This window comes from Suricata suricatta, chromosome 1 (assembly GCF_006229205.1).
Source record: "Suricata suricatta isolate VVHF042 chromosome 1, meerkat_22Aug2017_6uvM2_HiC, whole genome shotgun sequence".
Classification (NCBI taxonomy): Eukaryota; Metazoa; Chordata; class Mammalia; order Carnivora; family Herpestidae; genus Suricata; species Suricata suricatta.
Window position 1 is genome coordinate 135,463,047 of NC_043700.1, and position 25,192 is coordinate 135,488,238.

The window sequence follows — 25,192 nt, forward strand, 5'->3', positions numbered from 1 at the left end:
GCTAGGTGAGTCAGCAGGGAGACAGCACCTATGACAGCAGAATCCAAATAGGCAGAATGAAAAAAGCAAAAGCCAAGTCCTATCTCGGGGCCTTTGTCTAGGGGAAAGCATGTCCTTCCTTCCAGGAACCTGAGCCCTGGTATGAGAGGTACTATTGACCCTTGAGCAATACTACACGGGTTGGGGACACCAACCCCCACTCAGCTGAAAATTCATGTATAAGTTTTGACTCCCCAAAGACTTTACTAACAGCTTACTGTTGACCAGAAGCCTTACTGATAACATAAACAGTTAATTAACATAGATTTTGTGTCACATATATTATATGCTGTCTTTTTACATTAAAGTAAGCTAAGGAAAAAATGTTATTGAGAAAATCATAAGGAAAAGAAAACATGTTTACAGTACCATACTATATGTATCGAAAAATATTTCATGTGAAAGTTGACCTACACAGTTTAAGCCTGTGTTGTTCAAGAGTCAACTGTATGTTGTTTTTGAGAGGGTTCTCACCCTGCCCATCAACAACTGTGAGCCCCTCAGCAAGTCTTTCTGAAACAACCCTTTACTCACACTTGGCATCCTGTAGCCTCTGCTTAGAATGAAATCTTTAAAGGCAGTTGTTCCGTGAAGGTCTGCAAGTAACTCCTCCTAAAAGAGGATCCACATTAAAAAGAAAAAAAAAAAAAAGTCAGCTGTCAGAAGCTTGATTTCATTCTTTTTTTTAAATTTGTTTAAATTTTTTTTATTTTTGAGAGCGAGAGACACAGCATGAGCAGGGGAGGGTCAGAGAGAGAGGGAGATACAGAATCTGAAGCAGGCTCCAGGCTCTGAGCTAGCCATCAGCACAGAGCCTGATACGGGGCTCGAACCCACAAACCGTGAGATCATGACCTGAGCCGAAGCCAGACGCTCAGTTGACTGAGCCACCCAGGTGCCCCAGCTTGATTTCATTCTTGTCCTAATTAAAAGCATTTAGCTCTTTATGAAGTACCTTATTTTAAATCATTTTCTCTTCATCTGGGAGTATATGTGTGGATAACGTTCTCAAATCAGTGAATATAAAGGCTTTCAAAAGATGTCCAACTTTCTCTCCTTTCCCTACCCTTTTTCTTACCTTGCATTTAAGATAAGCAATACACTTTAGCAATTAGAAAATTATTAAATCAAGATATCTGGAATCTAACCTATTTGAGATTAACAAGTATGATACAATGATTTTTGTTTTTACCTTTTTTTAATGTTCATTTATTTATTTTGAGAGAGAGAGAGAGAGAGATCACATGTATAAGCAGTAGAGGGGCAAAGAGAGAGAGTGAGAGAGAGAGAGAATCCCAAGCAGTCCCTGTGCTGTCAGCAGAGAGCCTGACGTGGGGCTCAATCCCATGAACCATGAGATCGTGACCTGAGCTGAAATAAAGAGTCAGATGCTTAACTGAGCCACCCAGGCACAATATTGTGATTTTCTTTTCTTTTTTATTATGATTTTTTAAATTTAGTTTTAAATTTACATCCATATTAGTTAGCATTTTATGCAATAATCATTTCAGGCATAGATTCCAGTGATCCATCCCCTAAGTATAACACCCAGTGCTCATCCCAACAAGGGTCCTTCTTACTGCCCCTTACCTATTTAGCCCATCCCCTCACCCACAACCCCTCCAGCAACCCTCAATTTGTTTTCTGAATTTAAAAGTCTCTTATGTTTTGTCCCTCCTTGGTTTTATATTATATTTGCTTCCCTTCTCTTATGTTCATCTGCTTTGTATCTTAAATTTCTCATATGAGTGAAGTCATATATTTGTCTTTCTCTGACTGAGTGACTTTACTTAGCATAATTACCTCTAGTCCATCCACGTAGTTGCAAATGGCAAGATTTCATAACTTTTGATAGCCAAGTAATACTCCATTGGACAATACTGTGATTTTTAATAAGAAAGGTATGTTTGGTCTTCTTTCCATTCCTGGCATAGAGCTCCTAAAACCACTGCAATTTCCAAGTGATAAGAGCCACAAAGATGAAAGGAGAATTTTTAGTTCTTCATAACCAGCCCCTTTTAATCACAATAGAGTTTATCTTAGTGAGGTGATTTTTGGAAAGCCTCTCAATAGCCACAGGATGAGGTCTGGTTGCCAGAGGAAACAGCCATGTGTTGGAACTTTTGGCTCCACTCTGCAATCTCTGGCTAAATTGATCACTGAAGACCAATGATTTAATCAACCATTCCTACTTATGAAAGCCTCCATAAAACCCCGAAAGGATAGGGTTCAGAGAACTTGCAGGCTGGTGAGCAGGTGCAGATTTCGGGAGGGTGGTGTGTCTGGCTAGGGCACAGAAACTCGGCACCCTTTTTCATATATCTTGCTCTGTGCATCTGGCTATTCCTGAGTTATATTCTCTTATAATAAACCCATAATCTGGTAAATAAGCTGTTTTCCTGAGTTCTTTGAGCAGATGATAGAACCTGAAGAGGAGGTGTGGGAACCCGTAAGTAATGTATAGCTGGTTCGTCAAAAGCACAGGTGATAATTTGAATTTGCAATTGTGAGGGCAGTGTTACGAGACTGAGCCCTTAACCTGTGGGGTCTGATGTGAACTCCAAGTTCACAGTGTCAGAATTGAGTGAAATTGTAGGACACCCTGCTTATGTCTGGAGAATCAGAGACTTGCTTGGTGTGGGGTTGGGGGGGGAACTGAACACATTTGGTGACCAGAACTAAGAGTAGTAGAGGAAGAAACGGGAATGTTTTTCCCACTAGGCAAATATCCACAATTTTTAGATCTGTTAAAAAAGAACAACAGGCCCAACATGGAGTCACGTCTGTTAAGCCCTGCCCAGATTTAACACTAAACTGTTATTTCAGTGGGATTTTAAGGAATTTCCTGATGAGCACTAGTGAGGTACTGTGCATAAGCACCCCAGCCTCCAAAGAAGGTGACCTTGCCTAAAACAATCCTTTCTTTCTTTCTTTCTTTTTTTTTTTGCTAATAACTTCCTTATCCCACCCCATTTATGCCTATAAAAGCCTTCCATTTTGTGTAAGTCCTTGGAGCACACTTCTGTTAGGTCGCTGCCCAATTCATGGATCATTGAATAAAGACAATTAGAGCTTCAAATTAGCTTGGTTGAAGTTTTGTTCAGCAAGGGGACCAAAGGAGACTTCCAGTGACTTTGGGAAACAATGAGAAGCAGGCGTGGTGCCTGAGAACACTTCATTCTCCTGCTACTTCTGAGGCCGTTGGTCACTTCCACTCAGTTCTGAGCTCCACTTCCTGCATCAAGCTGCTGATGTAACTGGTTTTCCACAGTTTCTTCCCCTGGAAAGCACAGTTCTTGGTTCTATGACCAGACGCATGTTGGGAACCGCTTGGTGGCAGCTGTAGTTCCCCATTTGTTTGGAATCAGTCCGCAGGCCCTATTCTTTTGGGTCTGCTGGTTCAATCCATTTTCTAATCTCCAGATTCTACACAGAGAACTGCTGGTGGTTACAGGCCAGCGTTGTACTGGGGCCAACTTAAAAACCAGACTGAGTCTGATGTGGGATTGGACTAAGTTCAATTTTGGCTTGTCTGGGTCTGACTTGGGCTGGATGGGTCCCCTGGGAGGCCTCAGGTATTAAGTCTTAAATAAGGCCTAGTTGCTAATAATAATCTCAGAAGCCAAGCTGAAAAGATTGGTGGGCTGGGGTTGAGCATTTAAAGGTTTTTAAAGTACTTACTACTTCAAGAAGACTCCTGTGATAGACAATGTGACTTTCAGTTTAGCTCCAAGAAACCCAAAGCCCTACTAGCTTAAAGAAATGGGATCCTTTATATTGGATCTATTGTTCAAAAGAACTATTGTCCTAGAAACTGCAGATATCTAGCAAAATGGCAAAATTTTACTAAAAATAACCTAGAGTAACAATGGCCATTATGAGGAACGTTCTAATTAGATAAGATCATTTAAAAGTGCTCTTGAGAAAGATGCCTGGGTGGCTCAGTTGGTTAAGCATCCAACTCTTGATATCGGCTCATGTCATGATCTCACAGTCCTGAGATCAAGCCCTGTGTTAGGCTCTGTACTTAACGTATGGAATCTGCTTGGGATTCTCTCTCTCTCCCTCTCCCTCTCTCTCTCTCTCTCTGCCCCTCCACAGCTCATGCTCTCCTTCTCTCTCTCTCTCAAAATAAATAAACATTTTTTTTAAAAAAGGGAAAAAAGAAATGCACTTGAGAGCAAGTGGGTCCCAAGTTGAACACACAGAATGGGATGCTTACTTTAATTGGTATGTAGAAGTCTCCAAAAGCTTTGAAGATTCCAAAATAGCCTCATTAAAAGACTTGGTTCCCAAAAGCCAATGAAAAATTAAAGACACAAGAGGTACAGAGAACAAAAGACCATAGGACTGCTGTAACTCCTACCGCTCCTCCATGCTTTTTCACCTGAGAACTCAGGTTTTACTAATCCTCTGTCTGAACATCCTTTCCACTCTGAAGAGACTATTGGATGGTTACTTTTTAACGTAAAACTACCCAGGGGCGCCTGAGTGGCTCAGTCAGTTAAGGGACCAACTCTTGATCTCAGCTCAGGCCATGATCTCTCAGATCAAGCCCCACATCAGGTTCCACGCTGACAGCTTGAAGCCTGCTTGGGATTCTCTCTCTCCTTCTCTCTCTACCCATCTCCTGCTCACATTCTCTCTGTCCTTTTGTCTCTCTCTCTCTCTCTCTCTCTCTCTCTCAAGTAAATAAATAAACTTTAGAAAATAAAATTAAAATAAAATCAAGCCACCAAGGCTGCAAATGAACCTCTCAGGTATCTTTTACCCCTTGTTCAAAGACTGAACTAATGGCTGTAATTAAAGAAATTCCTAAACCTAGGGAGAAATCCTGTAAGTTTTTTTGAAAATTCGAGTCCTTATTTGTGCCTGTGACATGTGCACATGTCTTTATCAGCATGTGCACATGTTGGTAGGACCTAGCGAAGCCCCAAAATGGATGCAGTAAGCAAGACAGCAAAACCCCATGGGTGGTATTCAAGCACTTTGGTCTTCAACTTCTCAGGGACTAGAAAAAGCTCACCAAACAGCAGCTGAGCTGTTACACATTCCTAGGTATAACAAAACTTCTCCCTAAATTGCCTCAATAACCATTAAAGCCCGAGGCCACATAGGCCTCAAACCCATAGAAGACCTACTTGCCCAGAGCTAATCATTCCCTGTACCAGTTCCTCCAACCGCCCAATCTTGCCTGTCTGGAAACCTAATGGACCGGAGGCTTCATTTTCCAGGATTTGAGAGCTATTAGTAAGACATGTATTCCCCATCTCCCAGTCATTCCAAATCTGAACAACCCTCTGTCACAAGTTCTACCAGACTCAAAATGGTCCACTACTGTGGACCTCTGTTTAGCCTTTTTCAACATCCTTGGAGACCCCAATAGCCATACTTGGAATTATCAACACTATACCTGGACAGTCATGTCTCAAGAGTTCATTGAGGCTCTTTCTCACCTCTCTAGAGCACTTCACCAGGATTTAAGCACACTCCAGGTCATCGGGAAATCAACCCTTTTGCAGTATGTAGATGACCTCTTGCTACGCTCAGCTACCAAAGAAGAATCCATAAACGAGTCTATTTATTTGCTACAGCAGTTAGCTGAAAAGGAACACGAAGTCTAAGAAAAAATTATAATTATCTCTAGACACTGTTCATTACCTGGGTCATCATCCAAGCCCTGAAGGAATTCAGCTGTCTCCCAAAAGAATTAATCTAATCCAGGAACTTTCTACACCTACAACTAGGTGACAGACTTGTGGATGACTAGGCTTGACTGGTTATTGCAGCCTATGGGGTCCTAAATTTTCTCTATTAGCTACCCCACTCTAGGAACTGACTAAAATTTCAGTCCCTCAACACTTTCCTTTGGAAGACAAACAAGAGCAGACTTTTAGGAGACTAAAACAAGCACCTAAAGAACTGCCTGCCTCAGGGCCACCTAACTATTCAAAACCTGTCACTTCATTTGTGCAAGAGAGGGATAATCAAGCCCTGGGAACACTCACACAAAAAGATGGTAATAAACGTAGGCAACCTGATTGAATTGCTCAGGTCTATCTGGCCTTAAGGCTCCAGTCACAGCTGCAAAGCAAGTGCAATCCTCATCAGATGTGACCCTAGGAAATGACATTTATTGGTCAAGTCCCTCCACTGACCAAAGTCTTCTTAACTCAGAATTGACTCAACATTTCTTGCAAGTAGACTAACTTCCTATGAGATACTTCTGCTTTCACTGTCCAATCTGTGTCTTAAACTGTGCAACACTTTTGGGGCGCCTGGGTGGCTCAGTCAGTTAAGCATCTAACTCTTGATTTTGACTCAGGTCGTGATCCCCCAGTTCGTGGGATCAAGCCCCACATCAGGCTGACAGCACAGAGCCTACTTGGGATTATCTCTCCCTTTTTTTCTTCCCCTTCCCTGCTCGCAGTCTCTCTCTCTCTCTCAATATAAATAAGTAAACTTAAAAAAAAAACTATTAAATTTGCAACACCCTTAATCCTGCTATGTTACTACCTCTATCTGAGGAAGGCGAGTCCATGACTACAAGCTACTCATGTCCCATTTTGTGATACTGTGTCCTGATTGATGAGGTATTCCTTTACTCCTGACCTAACCTTTGTCATACTGTAGAAATGAAAAAGGGATTTCCAGGCTGGCTGTGCTATTACTACCCAATATGACCTATCCGAGAGAGGAAACCTTCCATAAGCTACATCCATGCAACAAGCAGACCTCCATGCCCTGATCAGAGCACGCCAATGATCAGGACAGACTTAATATTTATACTGATAGCCAGTATAAATATTATACTGAATATTATACAGCCTTGGGGGTCGTCCATGATTTAAGGATGCTACAGAAACAAAGGGGCTTTCTTACGTCCTCCGGGACTCAACCAAAAATGGGCAACAGTGAATAATCTTACTACTCTCCTCTCACCTCCTGAAATTGCTGTCATATAAATTGAGGCTCACACAGAAAGACTGAACCTGAGTATCAGGTAAATGCCCTAGCCGACTTTCATGCAAAGGCAAGAGTAAAAATTCTATAAAGATTGTGGCACATATGGATGAAATCCATTCTGTTTCTGCAAAAAAAAAAAAAAAAAAAGACCCTTCATTGCCAGATTTTTGCCATCCTGATGTCCATGTAACATGACAATAGTCTGCTGCTGAGTCAGAATTAAGATGGGTAAACAAGAGCTATAAATTAAATGAACGGTTAGGGCCATGGGAAACCCAAGACCGCTGCTTGGCTCTTCCTGGCTCCCTGACAAACCCCACTTTTTGGTTTTTGCATTACTAAACCCACCACAGGGCATTTAAGATGATCTCAAATTATGAATTGACATGGAGGAAAGACTTCTATAAAACTGCAAAAAGAGTCTGATCAAGGTCTGACCTGCCAAGTCCATAGTCCTAGAAAAACTATTTTTGTCTTCAAAGGCCTCAGACCTCCTCCCTCTGGATCCTTTGAACACCTAGAGCTGGACTTCATTCAACTGCCACTTTGTGGGGTTGTCAGTATGTTCTTGTCACTGCACTTGTGTGTTCTGGATTGGCTGAGGTCTTCCCCTGCTGCCAGGGTGATGCCCTTACCGTGGCAAAGACCTGTGAGAGAATGTGTTTCCCATTTGGAGTATAGCTTCCATAATCTCCAGTAATCAAGTACCCATTGCCAAATACACATTTTAGTTGCCAAATCGTATGAGGCTTAATGAAAACCTTGCAAACTTTTTGGAATTATCATTGTCTTTATCATCAGGCAACATTGAGAGAACTAATGGGACCCCCAAACTTAAAATTTCTAGACTTCCTGAAATCACTGGACTCCCTGGCAGAAGGTATTACCTTTGGTCTTCCTGACTGCTGCAGCACCCCCTTTGGGAACCATACACTCACTCTGCAGGATATGGCCACCAACAGACCAATGTCTTATACAACCTTCTGCTGATCCCTGTTGTCTCGTGCATGTAGGACCAGCTGCTGTCTTTGTGTCTGATGCTTAAGGGTATCATTGACAGATCAAAGAAGACTTCCCTGATCCCAGTTCATGGGATCGTGTTGGCCACAGTCGAGAGCCTGGTGACTGGGTATTCTAGAAGCATTATCAGAGGAAGATGACCCTTGAGCCCCATTAGAAGGGATGTTACCAAGTACTCCTCACCACCGACACTACTACAAAACTAGAGGGCCCTGGGCCCTGGACACACATCTCATAGGTAAAGAAGCCTCCACTTGAAATCTGGTCCTGTACCGATGCTGGAGACCTCCGAATCACTTTGATGAGGAAGAGAAGTATCTGGCACCAAAGTAGACTGCTTCTACCCAAAACACTGATCAACATTTCAAACTTCAACTAAACATGAAACCCCTTCTTCTATTTCTTTTCATTACTCTAACATTGGCCAGGAATGTCTTGCCCAGTCCATTTCTAAGGGAGGCAGATCTTCAGATTTGTCAAACTAGATTTGTCATGATGCAAGAGATAAGAGACCCACTGGTCCTCCACTGGTGACTAATTTCTCTTATATTCCCAGAGTCACCACAAACTCTATTCAAACTTCGCTTAGAAGTAGACACATTTACCCATGTGAATCCTCATACGTTTGCACCCCCACATCCCCATGATTATCAAGATCAGGTCTGTCCCCACTCACCGAGAGATCTCAGCAGCAGCACATATCTTTGTAAGGCACTTAGGATGACTTTTTATTTCAACTAGGCAATTCTCTTCCCATATGCTCTAAAAACCTGACTAACCTCTGGTTTAGGAACAAATACAAATGAGACTATGATCGGAGAGTTCTCCTTCATTCTTGGAGACGTCGCAGATTCCATTGCTCAGACACGAGCTGCCCAGCAAAGATCTGTAGAATCTCTGGCCAAAGTTGTTCTTGATAATAGGATTAGCTCTTAGCTGTCCGTGCTGTGGCCAACACCACATGCTGCACCTGGATTAGCACTTCTGGGGAAGCTGAAACCCAGTTACATAACATCACTGGGCAAGCCACTTGGCTTCAAAGGGTGAGTCTTACCACTGGGTCCTTCTCTGATTAGTCTGGTGTCAAGAATCATGGCTCCAAAGAGCACTCCAAACATTGGGAATTATCCTACTTACAGTTTCATAATAATCTCCCTGGTGTGTTCCATTCTCTCAAAAGCTTGAAATGCATGTTTGTAGCTGCTAATCACCAAGCAAACGATCTCCCTAAGACAGAAGAATCAAAAACGGGACAAAGAGAAAAACTGACTAAAAAATTCTGAGCCTGAAGTCATGACCTGTGAACACCACAGAGATTCATGAAAAAAGCAGGATCCACCAAAGCTTCAGGAAGCACAGAGCCCTAGCAGAGAGTGGCACTAATACCTTACATTTTGATCACACCTCTCAGTTCTGCTGACAGGTTCATGAAAAGGAAGGACATTGTTAAAAAAAAATGGAGGGGTGCCTTGGTGGCTCGGTTAAGCATCCGACTCTTGATATGGGCTCAGGTCATGATTTCACCATTTGTAAGATTGAGCTCTGCTTTGTCTGACAGTGTATAGCTTGCATGGCATTCTCTCCCTCTCTCTCTGCCCCTCCCCTGCTCGCTGTGCTCTCTCTCTTTCTCAAAATAAATAAATAATTTTTTTCTTTAAAAAGAAAAGAAGCAAGTGGAGTCCCTTGCGTTAAGTGCCACCAAGACTTAATACCTAATCTAATCGCAGTTTCAGCCTCTCCCGGGAGTGGGATTTTAAACTCATTAGTCTGGAATTACCAGATCAGCACTAGTTAGGTAACTGCATAAGACCCCTGCCCTTCTGCCTTAGAAAAGTGACCTTGCCAGAACAATCTTTTCTTTTGCTGATAATTTCCTTGGTCCACCCCATTTCTGCCTGTAAAAGCCTTCCATTTTATACAGCTCTTTGAAGCACCCTCCTACTTGTTAGATGGGATACTGCCCAATTCATGAGTCATTGACTAGAGCCAGTTACACCTGTAAATTTACTTGGTTGACTTAAACTTTAAAGGACATGATGCTCAGAAAAGATTTGATCCAGTCCCAACATCTTTGGGGCATTCATATATCTTTTGGGTTTTACCTTTCATTTATTTGAATTTTAAAATTTGATGGAAAACTTTATGTCATTGTAATTCAGCTCTTTAAAACCATTCCACCTTCCAAATGAACTCAGTCAAGAACACCCCAAGATAGCCATGTCCTCAGAGTGACTGTCCCCTACCAGCATCCTATCACTCCTGTGTCCCGTGAATTCAGATGCCATAGTCAGGTGGCACCAACTGAGAAATCAGTCTTCAGGAAGGACAAAGGTATGATTTATAAAAATCATTAGAGAACGATCCCATTGTTTTGCCTCCTCCCTATGTCTAAGTGGCCTGGTAAACAATCTTTCACTGTAATATATAACCGTATTTCCAAATTTTAAATATTACTTCTTTTTCATGAGCTGACTGTCACCATTTTGGTAAACACCTTTATTTGTGTTCACCATCAAAATGGAATAATTTTATAAAATACCTTATGCCTTTAAGAATTGGTCTTTAAGAATATATTTCTAAAAAGAGAACTTTTAGACACCTTAAAACAAAAGTTTTGTATCTATCTTTGTGTTGCAATATTTGACTCATTGAGAATTATTCACTCATTATTGATTCATGTTTTGTTTTTTTAAGTGCAACTGGAATCGTTTTATATTATGTATTAAATTCATATAAACTTAGATACTTTGCTCTGAAAATCATACACCAAGAAATTCTACTGAGCATTATTTATATAAATATATATATATTTTTTAACCTTTTGTAATGTTTGCTTATTTTTGAAGGAGAGAGAGACAGTGTGTGAGCAGGGAAGGGGCACAGAGAGGGAGACACAAAATCTGAAGCAGGCTTCAGGCTCCGAGCTGTCAACACAGAGCCCAATACGGGGCCCAAACCCGCAATCCCATGAGATCATGACCTGAGCTAAAGTCAGAGGCCCAACAGACTAAGCCACCCAGGAGCTCCTGAACATTATTTATATTACCTTTTGGCTTCTATAAGCATCTTGTACTTATAAATTTGTGCCATGCCTTACATGTGAAAAATAAGAATTTCATACCCACTACTAGAAAAGATAAAAGTGACCATCATTCCTGCCTCAGCTTTCCAGTCTAAAGGAGGCAATCAATGAGTGGTTACTGAATAAATGAGTCTGCACATCTGTATAGCATTTTTCTTTGAAGTGTTTTCACATCATTATCTGGGAGAAATTTTGGACCTGTCGTAAAAGAGAAGGGGTCACAAATATTTTTATCAGAGTTCTGTTCAAGTGTCGTGTCACTATTTCCAAATTTCCAGGACTACAATGAGTATCTTCTGTCTGTTAGGCATGCACACAAGGCTGGGCAGTCACAGAGTTTATTTGCAGTAAAATTAGAGCACATCCTGGTTATGTGTGTCGGTTGTTTTGCAATGTCAATTGGTGCTTATTAACCTTTGCCCCTTTCCCATCAGACAGGTCCTGCAACTCTGGGAATTGCATAAAGAAGTTTCCTCAATGTAATTTTGAACACTTTAACATTCACCCATTGCTGACAAAAAACCAGCTTCACATTTATTTACTCAAAGAGAACCCATGAATGATATCCATCCTGAGTACTGGGGTGGTCTGACCAGGTCACACCACCCTTCAAACGGCAAGTTTATCCATGGAATTCATTGTTCCAAGAATGCTAGGAATATGATGAATGACTGCCCCATCTTTAGAGACACTGTGTCTACCATAAAGCCAGGAGATTTCAAGACTTACTTATCACACATATAATGTGTATATGTGTAACCTCATAGAATGGCTTAGTTTTCTCATTGCTGAGTTCAATACGCGAGTTCTGTTCCACCCAGAACTCTAACTTCAACACGAGATGGCAGCTGACATGATAATCTTTAGATCAGATAATCATGTCTCAGCACATAGACATACCTGTTCCTGCAGCTCCTTTTTAAACTTCTCATCTTGAGCTTTACATGAGACCTTGGGGTCAACCAAAGGTTCATCTGCTCTTTGCTTTTTCCACAACTTGGTGTCCAGGTACCATGCTCCATACCTCATTTTCACACGCTTTGGTTTATAAGGATTCTATAGAAAATAACAATTCCTAATTTCATTATTTTTTTTAATATTTGTCATTTCAATAAGTCTAAGATTTAGCTTATGAAAGCAGTAGCACTCATTTGAGTTTATTTATTTTGAGAGAGAAAGAGTGGGGGAGGGGGATGGCAGAGAGAGGGAGAGAGGGAATCCCAAGCAGGCTCCTTGCTGGCAGCACAGAGTCTGACATGGGGCTCCATCTCACGAATCATGAGATCATGACCTGAGCAGAAATCAAGAATCAGATGCTTAACCGACTGAGCCAGTCATCCCAATAGCAGTAGTATTTATTTTTAGCTTATGGTTGATCCTTGCCAAAGTATTTTATAAAGTTTCAGTATGCCTTGACTTACAAGGGTATCACAAAAATTCATAATTGAGAAAATAGTGTTATGGTTAAGCATGGACTTTGCATTTAGACAAATCCGGGTTTAAATCCAGCCTCCCCTATTTAATAGCTATGAGGCTATGGGAAAATTAGTTAATTCTTCATCTGCAGAATGGAGATAATAGTTTCCACCCACTGGGTTGTAGGAAGCAGTAAAGGAAAAAGTTATGTAAAGCAGCTAAAAATCATATAAAAATCATATATTTCACTGAAGGGGTAATGACCTTAAACAATATTCAGTCAACCAAAATGATGAGTTATAGACTTTACTATAAGCCCAGCACTGTGCTCAATCTTATAAATCCTTAGACTACTTATGATCAAAATGCTATACAACAACAGCAACAACAACAAAATTGCTATCTAACACTAATTTCTTGCCTCTAATTGGAAGAGAAAGAGAAGGAAGAATAGATGTCATTCCTTTCTTTCTCCCATTCCTCAGTAGTACAGGAAGGAAATAAAGAGATCTGTTGGGGGGTGCCTGGGTGGCTCAGTAGGTTAAGCATCTGACTTCAGCTCAGGTCATGATCTCACAGTTTGTGGGTTCAAGCCCTGCATCGGGCTCTGTGCTGACAGCTCAGAGCCTGGAACCTGCTTCAGATTCTGTGTCTCCTTCTCTCTCTGCCCCTCCCTACTCATGCTCTGTCTCTTTCTGTCTCTCAAAAAATGACTAAACATTAAAAAATTAAAAAAAAAAAAGAGAGATCTGTTGGATCATAGCCTGACAGTGTGGATGCAACACCCACATTGTCTCATCACAGAAGATGGTCTAAGGCCCGAGTAAGGCAAAGATGAAACCACAAAGATTCTGCCCCCTCTCTTCTCACTCATGTTTACACCTGAGGCAGCATTGCGTGGGTCATTCTAGAGTCAGGTCAGCTTGTCTAAAGCAGAGAGGAGGGGACAGCCCGGGGAAGGCGGGGGGGGGGGGGGGGGGAATCCCTTCTCGGAGCTGGATTCAGCAGTGTGATTCCTTCATCTCAAGCATACTGTTGAAAAATTGCAACCACCTCACAACACTCCTTGTCTCCCTTCCCTGTCTCATTTCTCTTAACAGTACATATCACGATTTCATATGCTATATATTCTTCTCATTGTTTGTCTCGTAAGCCTCAGAGATTGTTCCCAGATACAACCAACGCCCTGGGCATCTGGAGCAATATTTATGACATAATAGCTGCTCTATAAATATTTGTTGAATGAAAATTGGGTTGCTCAAGTTTGGCATCACTGACACTTTGAGCTGAATAGTCCTTTGTTGTGGGGTCGGGGAGGGGGCTGTCCTGTGCATTGTAGGACCTTTAGCAGCCTCTCTGGCCTCTACTCACTAGATACCAGTAGCACTGCCTCCGCCAAATTCGGACCATTGAAAATATCCAGACATGGCCAAATATCCCCAAGGGGTGGGGTCAGAAGGGGAGGAAAATCACCCTCAAAGGAGAATCACTCAATAAAAGGAAGGTAGGAAGGAGAAGGGGGGGGGATAAAAACGGAGGGGACGAGATCTGAATTCTGAAATACGTTATGCTGTCAGGTGACTGGTAATCATTCGAGGCTCAGCACACACATGATTTCTTCTGTGAGGCCTTAACTGACCCCCTCACCCTGTGCTCGGTGGAACTGATTACTTCCTCCCGTGTCTTCCATGAGCCATGACAGGATGTCACGATAGTCCATCATTTGCCTGTTGACCCAATAGGCTGTAAGCTCCTCAAGTGTGGGAAACAGACCTTTGTGTCAGCTTGGTTTGTTCCCAGCACTTTTCAGCACATGGCAGAGGATACCCAGAAATGTCTGTGGAAGGACTGTACAGACAAATGGAAGGATTAACATCCAGGGGAAAGAGAGATGTGCTGTCATAGAGGCACAGACTGCTGTGAGAGGTCAGAGGTAAGAATAAAGTACTGTCAACCACGGGACCTGGAAAATCTCCACGGAAAAGCTGGCACATGATCCGGGTCTAAGGTAGATGTGGGTGAGGGGTACTTCAGACATAGAATATTGTGAGCAAAAGTAAGGTAGTAGGAAAGCTCAGAGTTTTAAAGACCAGAGAGGAGTGTAGCAGGCCTGAGAGTATGTGGGGTGAAAAAGAAAGATGGGGATTTCCACTTCTGGGAGAGGGACCAGATTTACCTGCTCTACATGCACCTACTAGAAAACAGAAATAAATATAAATATGAATATAAATATAAAGGCTTATAAGACACTAGACACCAAAGAGCAAGTACAGGGATCCTTGACAGACAAGCAACAAGACAAGTCCCATTATTGTCCCAGCTCACTGTCTCGAGTGACTTTCCAGGCCACAGTGCAGACAGACACTCAGAATTGAGGGGACAGAACTGAGAGTCCAGAGCAAGGCGGTCACATTTTGCAGCAGAGTAACAGAAGTGAGAACTGTGTAGACAGGGAACTCCAGAGGTTTGTAGAGGATCTCTCTCAGCACATGTATGGGAAGAAGCGACCCGAGCACAAGGATAGAACCAACCAGAAGGATTAGAAGAAGCAGCGCCCAGCATGTACACAGAGCCAAGGACAACACTGTTCCCTTCTGAGACACCTAAAAGATTCACAGGACACTGGGTAGAACAGATTGAAGGGTCTTCCCTCAGTTGTAGAGAGTTAGCCACAGACTGAACATCACTTCGATCCTTCCTAACAAATTTTAAAAGCCAAGACCCAAAAGCATCAAACATTTCCAAATAACTTTAACTACATGAACAAAACTCAAGTTTATAATAAAAAATATCCTGCCTCAATAAGGTAAATTCCACAGTGCCTGGCATCTACTAAAAAAATCACCAGGCATTCAGAAAGGCAAGAAAACATGATCCATAATGAGGAGATAAATCAACTCATGGCAACTCAACGGGACTGATGCAGATGTTAGAAGTGGCAGACAAGATCAAAAACAGTTATTATAACTGCATTTCACATGTGTAAGATTAAGGAGAGCCATATAAATGGTTTTTTAAACACTCAAGTCAAACTTCTTGAAATGAAAAATTATAATGTATGAGATGAAAAATACACTAAAGACGATCAATAGCTTATTAGACACTGCAGAAAGAACAGATTAGAACATTTAAAGACAGCAGTAGTAACACAGAGAAAAAGAATCAAAACTGAACGGAAAAAAAAAACCCTGCACTGAGCAGCAGTGAGCTTGGAGACCCCTCCATGCAGCCTAATCACCCCTAACTGGAGTCCTTGGAGGGGGAGAGGGGAGAAAAGAAATAATGGTCCAAAAATTTCCAAATTTGATGAAAACTATAAATCCACAGATTGAAGAGGCTCACCAAGCCCCAAGCCAAGAAATATATACCAAGGTGTATGTAACAATCACACTACCCACAGCCAGTGACAAAGAGAACATCTTTAAAGTAGCCAAGGAAGATCCCATGTCCGTAAAGACAAAGACCAGGAAGGCATAAGATTTCTCAGCAGAAACAATACAACCAAGGCAGTAGAACTCCATCTTTAAAGTACTGAAAACAAATAAAAAACTGTGAACCTAGAACTGTATACCCACAAAATATATCTTTTAGAAGAAAGGCAGACACACGAAAGTTGAAGGGTTTAATCACCAGCAGACCTACACTAGAAGCAGTGTTCAAGGAAGTCCTACAGGCAGAAGGAAAATGATACCATAAGGAAATGTATTTGAACTTTTACCTAGTGACCTTCTGTCTGCCAGTCAAAAGTTCAAATTTGTCAATAACCATCATGGTTTATAGAGCAGTGGTTGTGCAACTATTTGTACATACAGGGAATTGAGCAATTTGATTCAGCCCAGATTCAGGACAAGCTATGGTCAGGCATCAGGTGTGATGGACATAATTTTCCTGTCCAGCATCGGTTTGCATTTTATCCCTTAGAAAGATGAGATGTGGTGGGGGACAGGGGGCACCTGGGTGGCTCAGTTGGTAAGCATCCAGCTCTTGGTTTTGGCTCAGGTCATGATTTCCCAGTTCATGAGTTCGAGTCCCACATCTGGCTCCATGCTGATAGTGCGGAGCATGCTTAGGATTATCTGTCTCTCCTTCTCTCTGCCCCTCCCCTGCTTGTGCTCTCTCTCTCTGCCCCATCCCTCAAGAAAAAAAAAAGATGAGGGGGAAATGGAAAATTTAAAGTGCTGATATTAGTGCTGGAATGCATAGTTTTCATAAACCTTATGCAACAGAGCCAAGGACAGAAAACACCACATATGTGAAACAGGTCAGTTGATTTTGTTCAAATATAAAGGACAAAGTTAATATGTTTAAATGTTAGAAATATGGTATCAAAGATCACATGTAAAAAAGAGGGTAATTAGAAATAAGGCATTGGTTTTCACTTTCAGAGAAAGGAACCTCCTCACTCTCACCCACCCCACCCCCGCCACCACTTAGGTACTTAAATCTGTTGTTGCACTGACACCGTTTGATAGGTGGGTATCTGTATTTGTAGCTGTATATGTTGTAGAAAAGTAGAAAAGACCTTAAGAGTCCATAGTTCTTCCCTTAGGAATACACCATGTTTTTACTCCCCTGTTTCCTTGTTCTTCTGTCTTCACAGGCAAGTGGTCTTGAAAAACTGGGCAATTTGTTAATCATCAGGCAAGTATGTGGTCAAGAATAACAGTTCGTGGGGACGCCTGGGTGGCTCAGTCAGTTAAGCATCTGACTTTGGCTTAGGTCATGATCTCACAGTTTGTGGGTTTGAGCCCAGCATCGGGCTCTGTGCTGACAGCTCAGAGCCTGGAGCCTGTTCAGATTCTGTGTTTCTCCCCTTCTCTCTCTGCCCCTCCCTTGTTCGCATTCTGTCTCTGTCTCAAAAATAAATAAACATTAAAAAAATAAAAAAAATTTTTAAATTAAAAAAAAAGAATAACAGTTTGTGGTCATTAAGACTCTCCCCAAAATTCAAGAATTCTTTGGACAAAAAATAAACAACCTTCGTGATCATTAATGGTAGCATTTAACTTTTGGATTAATAAACATTCATATATATTTCCATCAACTGTTAGGATTTCAACATATAAAACAAGAGAGAATTTCAACATATAAACACATACAGATAACAATGATTATTCCAATTAACAATAATGCTGAATGGCATGTCTTGTTTGTATAAATGGCTATATTATGTATATTAAATATTCACTGATTTAGCAAATATTCATTAAACACCAAAAAAAATTCAAGAATCCTACTGAAAAAGGCTAGTGCCCCCACTGAAGTACCAGAATTCAAGAACATTTAAGGTTTTAACTCAACTGAATTTTCTTTGGTTTTTAATCTTCTCCTCATTGGCAATTACCTGCAGTTTCTGGTGTTTCAGCTGATAGTCTAGGTTCTGGGGAAATTGTGGTTCTTGCAGTTTCTTTAGCCCCACTCTTTTTAGCTCCAGAGGAACCTGGTTGAGTCTCATTGTGTGCACATCTTGGTTTGGTTTGCTCTGATAGTCAATGTCAAACTGTTTTAGGATGAACTCTTCATCAATGTTTGAACTTCCCTGGAAGAATATCACATTGAATGAATCAAGGACAAATGGTGAAATTCTTCTTTAATCTAAGGAAGGCATTTGACTAAGGCTAGAGAAGAGGTAGCTTGGAAGAGAGGTAGAAAATGCTCAGTCAGCATTTACTGGAGACAAGAAGTTCTGGGGCTCTCGAGGGCCTTCTCAGTGCATTAAGAGACAACTTAGCACCCACCAGCAGTGAGTCCCTGAGGGAATTAATGAGCCAAGAAAAATTCAGTCTGTTTAATCATAAGCAGACTTCTGACTGAATAAAGAAGATGTGATACACAAACACACAGGAATATTACTCAGGCATAAAAAAAGAATGAGATCTTGCCATTAGTGACAACATGGATGAATCCAAAACGTATTATGCTAAATGAATTGAGACAAACAGAGAAAGACATATGATTTAACCTATATGTGTAATATAAAAAACAACACAAATGAACAAACAAACAAGAAAACAGAAGCAGACTTCAGAGAAGAAATTGGTGGTTGTCAGGGGGAGGGGAATAGGTAAAATGGGTGAAGGGGATTGGGAAATATAGGTTTCTAGTTATGGAAGGAATAGTCATGTGGATAGAAGGTACAACACATGAATATAATCAATGGTATTGTAATAGCATTTTATGGTGACAGATGGAAACTACACTGGTGATGAACGTAGCCAAATGTATAGAATTGGCAAGGCACTATGTTATACACCTGAAACTGGAGTCAGATAAATGGATCCAGATAGAGGAGAGCAGCCAAGAACAGAGAGAATGCCTAACAACGTTTTAGCGCTAGATCCAGCTACACCTGAAACTTCCTGGATGGTTCCCTTTTCTCCCTTAATCCAGTCCCTGCCAATGAAATAGTCCTAAATGATACATTGACTAAAACTGACTAATGTTCTAAAAAATGAGGAAGGAAGATTGCAAATCCTAGAAGGTCTTAAATCTAGTAAAAAAAAAAATCTAAGAAATCTACCTACAGGGACTCAGGAACACACACAGATAATTAAGTAGGTTTTTGGAAGGAAGGCAAGGAAAAACTTTAAGAAGTCAAAAATCCATTCATGTCAGAAATACCTTTTGTGAAGGTTGAAGTTAAGCATAGCTACCCAAGTACTTAAATATAACTAAGAAAAACGAGTTGAAGGAGAAATGAAGGACAAAAAATAAAAAGAACCATTGAAATGGAAAACAAAGATGTGAAATAACAGAGTAGGTGAAATGAATAGTTATTGGCCAGAGTATATAACCTTTCAATTATATGATGAATAAGTTCAGGGAATCTAAGGCACAGCATGGTGACTATAATTAACAGTATTGTATTTATGTTTGAAAGTTGCCAAGAGAATAAATCTTAACTGTTCTCACCACACTCAAAAAAAGAAAAAGGTAATTTTGTGAGGGGATAGATGTGTTAACCAATCATATTCTGGCAATCATTTTGCAGTGTGTGTGTGTGTGTGTGTGTGTGTGTAAAATTATCACATCATATACCTTAAACTTACACTATGTTATATGTCAGTTATATCTCAATAAAGATGGCAAAGAAAGAGAGTCAGTAGAAAGAAACAAAGAACAACAGCAATGTGACATATAAACAATAAACACCTGGATAGTCTGCAAGCTTGCAAACTTCCCAGAAACATCATCTAAAGAACATATTCCTATGATAAATGGTAAGAGAGTCATATAGACTTTTTTATGAATTTGAATATTTGACATATCTGAACACTGCTTTTTTAATAATAGCAACTCTGAGCTTGATTTTAATGTTTATTTACTTTTTAGAGACAGAGAGCAAGCAACAGAGGAGCAGAGAAAAAGGGGGACACAGAATCCAAAGCAGGTTCCAGGCTCTGAGCTGTCAGCACGGAGCCTGATATGGGGCTCAAATTCAAACTGTGAGATCACGACCTGAGCTGAAGTTGGATGCTTAACTAACTGAGCCATTCAGGTGCCCCATGAGCTTGACTTTAAAAATTAGGTTGTAGGGGCACCTGGGTGGCTCAGTCGGTTAAGCCTCCGACTTCGGCTCAGGTCAGATCTCACGTTTGTGGGTTCGAGCCCCGCATCAGGCTCTGTGCTGACAGCTAGCTCAGAGCCTGGAGCCTGCTTCTGGTTCTGTGTCTCCTTCCCTCTCTGCCCCTCCCCCTCTCATGCTCTGTCTCTCTCTGTATCAAAAATAAATAAAAACATTAAAAAAAATTAGGTTGTAAGCGGGCACCTGGGTGTCTCAGGCTGTTAAGCATCAGACTTGTGATTTTGGCTCAGGTCATGATCTCATGGCTTGGTGAGTTCAAGCCCTGTGTCAGGCTCCTTGCTGACAGTGTAGAGCCTGCTTGGGGTTCTCCTCCCTCTCTTTCTGCCCCTCCCTGACTCAAACTCTCTCTGTCTCTCTCTCAAAATAAACAATTAAACTTAAAAAATAAAAGTAGGTTGTAAGTACTACTATTAACTTACAAAAGAAGTAGCCCAGTTGCAGAAATCACTAACTCCTTTGCGTACATTTTCATGAAGAAGAGGACCATCTTGGTGGAGCAAATCTGTTTCACTTGGCTTCTTTTCTTTATAAAGCCATTGACCTGGATGCAACACAGGAGGCTTCTTGGGACTAAGGACAGTAAAATCATCAAAGAATTGCAATCTGAGACACCATGAATTCAAGTAGATTTCAAACACTATCTTGAGAAAAGAAGATGATAAAGCAAGCATTTCCAACAGTCTCTCACAAGCTCATACAAGGTCTACATTAATTTTCCAAAAATCACATTCTCATTATCAATATCATAAGGACAAGTATATCATAATTGTTATAACAATTAAAACGTACATAGCATTTTACAATTATAAATTGATTTTTTAAAACTATGAGTGTCACTTATTAAGACATGTGCCAGTAAAATGAACGAATCAAGAGACTATAGATGCTGGTGAAGGTGTGGAGAGACGGGCACCCTCCTACACTGTTGGTGGGAACATAAACTGGTGCAGCCGCTCTGGAAAACAGTGTGGAGGTTCCTCAAAAAACTATCTATAGAACTCCCCTAGAACCCAGCAATAGCATTACTAGGGATTTACCCAAGGGATACAGAAGTGCTGATGCATAGGAGCACATGTACCCCAATGTTCATAGCAGCACTGTCAATAATAGCCAAATCATGAAAAGAGCCTAAATGTCCATCACCTGATGACTGGATCAAGAAGATGTGGTATATATACACAATGGAGTGCTACATGGCAATGAGAAAGAATGAAATATGGCCATTTGTAGGAAAGTGGATGGACCTCGAGGGTGTCATGCTAAGCAAAATAAGTCAGGCGGAGAAGGACAGATACCATGTGTTTTCACTCATAGGTCTAACAGGAGAACAGGAGAAACCTAACAAAGGACCATGGGAAGGGGAAGGCGGGGGGAAAGAGTTAGGGAGAGGGAGGGAAGCAAATCATGAGAGACTCCTGAATACTGAAAATGAACTGAGGGCTGAAGGGGGAGGGAAAAAGGGGAAGGGAGGTGATGGTCATGGAGGAGGGCACTTGTGGGGAAGAGCACTGGGTGTTATATGGAAACCAACTTGACAATAAACTATAAAAATTTAAAAAAAAAGACATGTGCCAAGTAAAAGCCCAAATTACTGTGCTTGGAGATTGTGAAAGCCATAGACAATCTTTACAAGCAGGAGAAACTCTTGACCTTTCTCTCTCTTGTCCCTAAAATCCAGCCCATTAATAAATCTCATAGGTTTTAACTCTTTCTCTTTCTCTGGACTGTTGCAATGCTCCTCACTGGTGTCTCTGGTCTTCTCTTTGGGTCCAATTCCCCCAACCCTAAATTCATTCTCTGCACTGCAGCTAAAACAGTCATGTCAAAATATAAATCTGGCCATATCAAATGCTGCTACCCTTCACCTTCAATTAAACCTCTCGATAGCTTCTCTTTTTTAATTGGGATATAATTCCCATACCCTAATACTTACCATTTCAAAATATACAATTTAGTGGCTTTCCTGTATTTACAAAGTTAGGCCACCATTACCATGATCTCAATCTAGAACATCTTCATCACCCCAAAAAGAAGCTCATAACCATCGACAGTCACTCTTCATTTCCCCCCATTATCTCTGCTCCTGAAAACCAGAAATCTACATTCTGTCTCTAAGGGTTTGACTACTCTGGACATTTTATCTAAATGGAACCTTATACTATATGGTATTTTGTGTCTGGTTTCTTTCATTTAGCATAACATTTTCAAGGCTCATACATGCTATAACATGTATCAGTGGTTCCTTTTTATGACTAAGATTCCATTGTTAGACCATATTTTGTTTATCTATCACCAGTTGATGGACACCTGAGTTGCTGCCACTTTGGGCTACTGGGCCTGGTGCTGCTTAGAACGCTCAGGTGCAAGTTTCTGTGTTCAATAGCTTCTTGTGACTCTTCCAGTAAAGATCTAAGTCTTAATGCAGTTTCCAAGACTCTTCATGGCCTGGTCCTTGCCTCTGTCTCCAGATTCTTCTGGAATCGCCACCCTCCCTCACTCTTGAGCTCCAGACATAGCAACCTTCTGTCAGTTGCATGAATTCATCACGCTCCCTTCAGCCGCAGAGCTTTTGTACATGTTGTACTCTCTGACTCCCCGACCTTCTGCATTTCCTCATCCCTCCCTTATGTTTCAACACACACGTTCCTTCCTCAGGAAAGCATTCACGTAGGCTTTCCCCAGAACCACATTTCATTCCTGGCAACTTGTACCTTTTATTCACAGCACCCATACATTAGTTCATCCATCCACTCATTCAACAAGTATTTACTAAACACCAACTATGTACTAGGCACTGTTATAGACATTATAATTTAGCTGTAAATAAAGCTAAATTTGTGACTGATTAGGGAGAGACAGATAGGAAAGAAGTAAACATATGCCAGATGATTACAAGTGATATAAAGAAAAATAAAACAAGGCAGAAGGCAGGGAGAGTGAGGACAGGAGCCTTCTATCTGTACAGAGAAAGCCTTGCTATCCCAGTGATAGCTGAGCAGAGACCCAAAAGAAGAAATTGATCAAGCTATGCAGATATTATAATGATGCAGACACCAGGAAGAAAAGAAAATCATGGCAAAAGCCCCAAGGAATGATCATCCTGAGCATGGACGGGGACTAGCAAAGAGGCCAGTGTGGTTGGAGAGGCAGGACTAAAGGGCAGAGTAGCAAAGAGTGAGGTCTGAGAGGTGACAGGGGACCTGATCATAGGGATTTCAGAGACAACTGTAAAACTCTGAGTAAGCAACTGGAGAATTTTTTTAATCAGACAAACAGAAACATAGCATTTGTTGTCAGCATATATATCCTGTAGTAAATTTTTTAATTGAAGTCTAGTTGACACACAATGCCACATTACTTTCAAGTATACAACACGGCGACTTGGTAAGTCTGTGTATTGTGCTGCGCTCACCTCCGGTCATCACTATGTGATGCTACTAGAATACCATATACTCCGTTCCCTATGCTGTACCTTAACTGGAGAATTTTGAGCACAGGAATGATGTTGACTTAAGTTCTTAAAAGAATCTTTTTAACTACTGTGTGAAAAATAGACTGGGACAGGGAGTGGGGGTATCTTGGGTAGTGGCTATGGGACTAGCTAGAAACTATTTCAATAATCCGAGCAAGAGCTGATGACATCTTGGACTAGAGTGACAGTAGCACAGTGGCTGAGAGTCCAGATATATTTCAAAAGTAACACCATGAGGATTTGTTGGCAGGTCACAACTATTGTTTTAAAAGTAACTGGAAAAATGGCATTGCTATTTACTGATCTGAAGACAGAAGGGCGAGTAGGTTTGGGAAAGAAATCAAGAGTTCAGCTTCAACTTGTTGAGTTTGAGATGTCAATTACACACCCAAGGGCAAATGTTGAACCTCCATGTAGAGAGGGACAGGATGAAGTCACTTCTGTGTGAGTAAACATACAGAAAAGATGTCAGGGACTGATACACTTCAGAGTTAAAAGGAAGATGAAGAGGGACAAGCAAAAGAAGAATGGGGAGAGGGTCATTGAGGTAGGAGGAGAACCAAAAAAGAGGGTATTTAAAAGGCCAACTGAAAACAAGTGTTTCAAGAAAGAGGACATCATCAGTTGTGTCAACTGCTACTGACACATCAAGCATGCTGATCACAGAGAACTGATCAGGTGACAGGAAGGTCATTGGTGACCTTGACCAAGGGCAGATCTACTGCAGTGCTGATGAGTTAAAGAAAAAAGAGGGAGTATGGAAACCTCTTTCAAAGAGTTTTGCTGTAAAGGAAAGGAATGACTGTGCTCAATAAAAGTTGTTTCGAAAGGGGAGTTATCAACTCATGCTATGGTAGGCTGATAATGGCCTCCAAAGAGATCAGGTGCTAATCGTTGGAATCTATAAATGTTACTTTACTTGGAGAAACCATCTATATAGACATGACTAATTTAAGGAGCTTGAGATGGTGAGATTATCCTGGATTACCTGGCTGGGCTGTAAATGTCATCACTAGTGTCCTGTTAGGAGGGGGAGGGCAAGATTTGACACACACATAAAGGAGAAGGGGATGTGAAGACAGAGCAGAGAGAGATTTGAAGATGTTGACCTTGAAGACTGGAGTGATATGACCACAGCCATGAAATATCAATAGCCACCAGAAGCTCGAAGAAGCAAGGAATGGATTCTTCCCTAGAGCCTCTGGAAGGAACACGGCCTGCTGAAACTGCAATTTCAGCACAGGGATACTGATTTTGGACTTCTGGCCCCAGAACTGTAGGATAATAAATTTCTGTTGCTTTAAACCACTAAATTTGTGTTACTCTGGCGCTTTTTGGGGGGGGGGGATATATTTAGAAAGAACATAAGTAGGAGAGAGGCAGAGGGGGAGGGAGGATAGAGAGACAGAGAGAGGGAGAGAAAGAAGGAGAGAGAGAAAGAATCTTAAACAGGCTCTATGCTCAGTGTGGATCCCACGACCCCGGGAACATGACCTGAGCTGAAATCAAGAATTTGACCCTCAACCAAGTGAGCCAGGCACCCCAAATTTGTGTCACTTTGAACAGCAGCCACTGTACAAGAATATGCTAACAGAATTGCTAAGAGTGTGCT

At 41.3% G+C, this 25,192-nt stretch overlaps 1 protein-coding gene across 5 annotated transcripts in view; it reads right to left on the bottom strand.

Annotated features, from left to right (window-relative positions):
- The window catches only part of LOC115281734 (protein FAM47E-like), a 36,049-nt gene that overhangs the window by 1,434 nt on the left and 9,423 nt on the right, over window positions 1-25,192 (bottom strand). For 4 of the 5 annotated variants that reach the window (XM_029927400.1, XM_029927228.1, XM_029927528.1 and 1 more), the window contains 4 exons: window positions 20,528-20,678; window positions 17,868-18,062; window positions 12,008-12,163; window positions 574-651 (listed from right to left, as the gene is read on the bottom strand). In XM_029927400.1, coding sequence (XP_029783260.1) covers window positions 574-651; window positions 12,008-12,163; window positions 17,868-18,062; window positions 20,528-20,678 — 580 coding nt within the window. Of the gene's footprint in view, window positions 1-573; window positions 652-9,162; window positions 9,253-12,007; window positions 12,164-17,867; window positions 18,063-20,527; window positions 20,679-25,192 lie in introns of those variants that run through there. The other variant, XR_003904427.1, reaches the window with a different exon arrangement.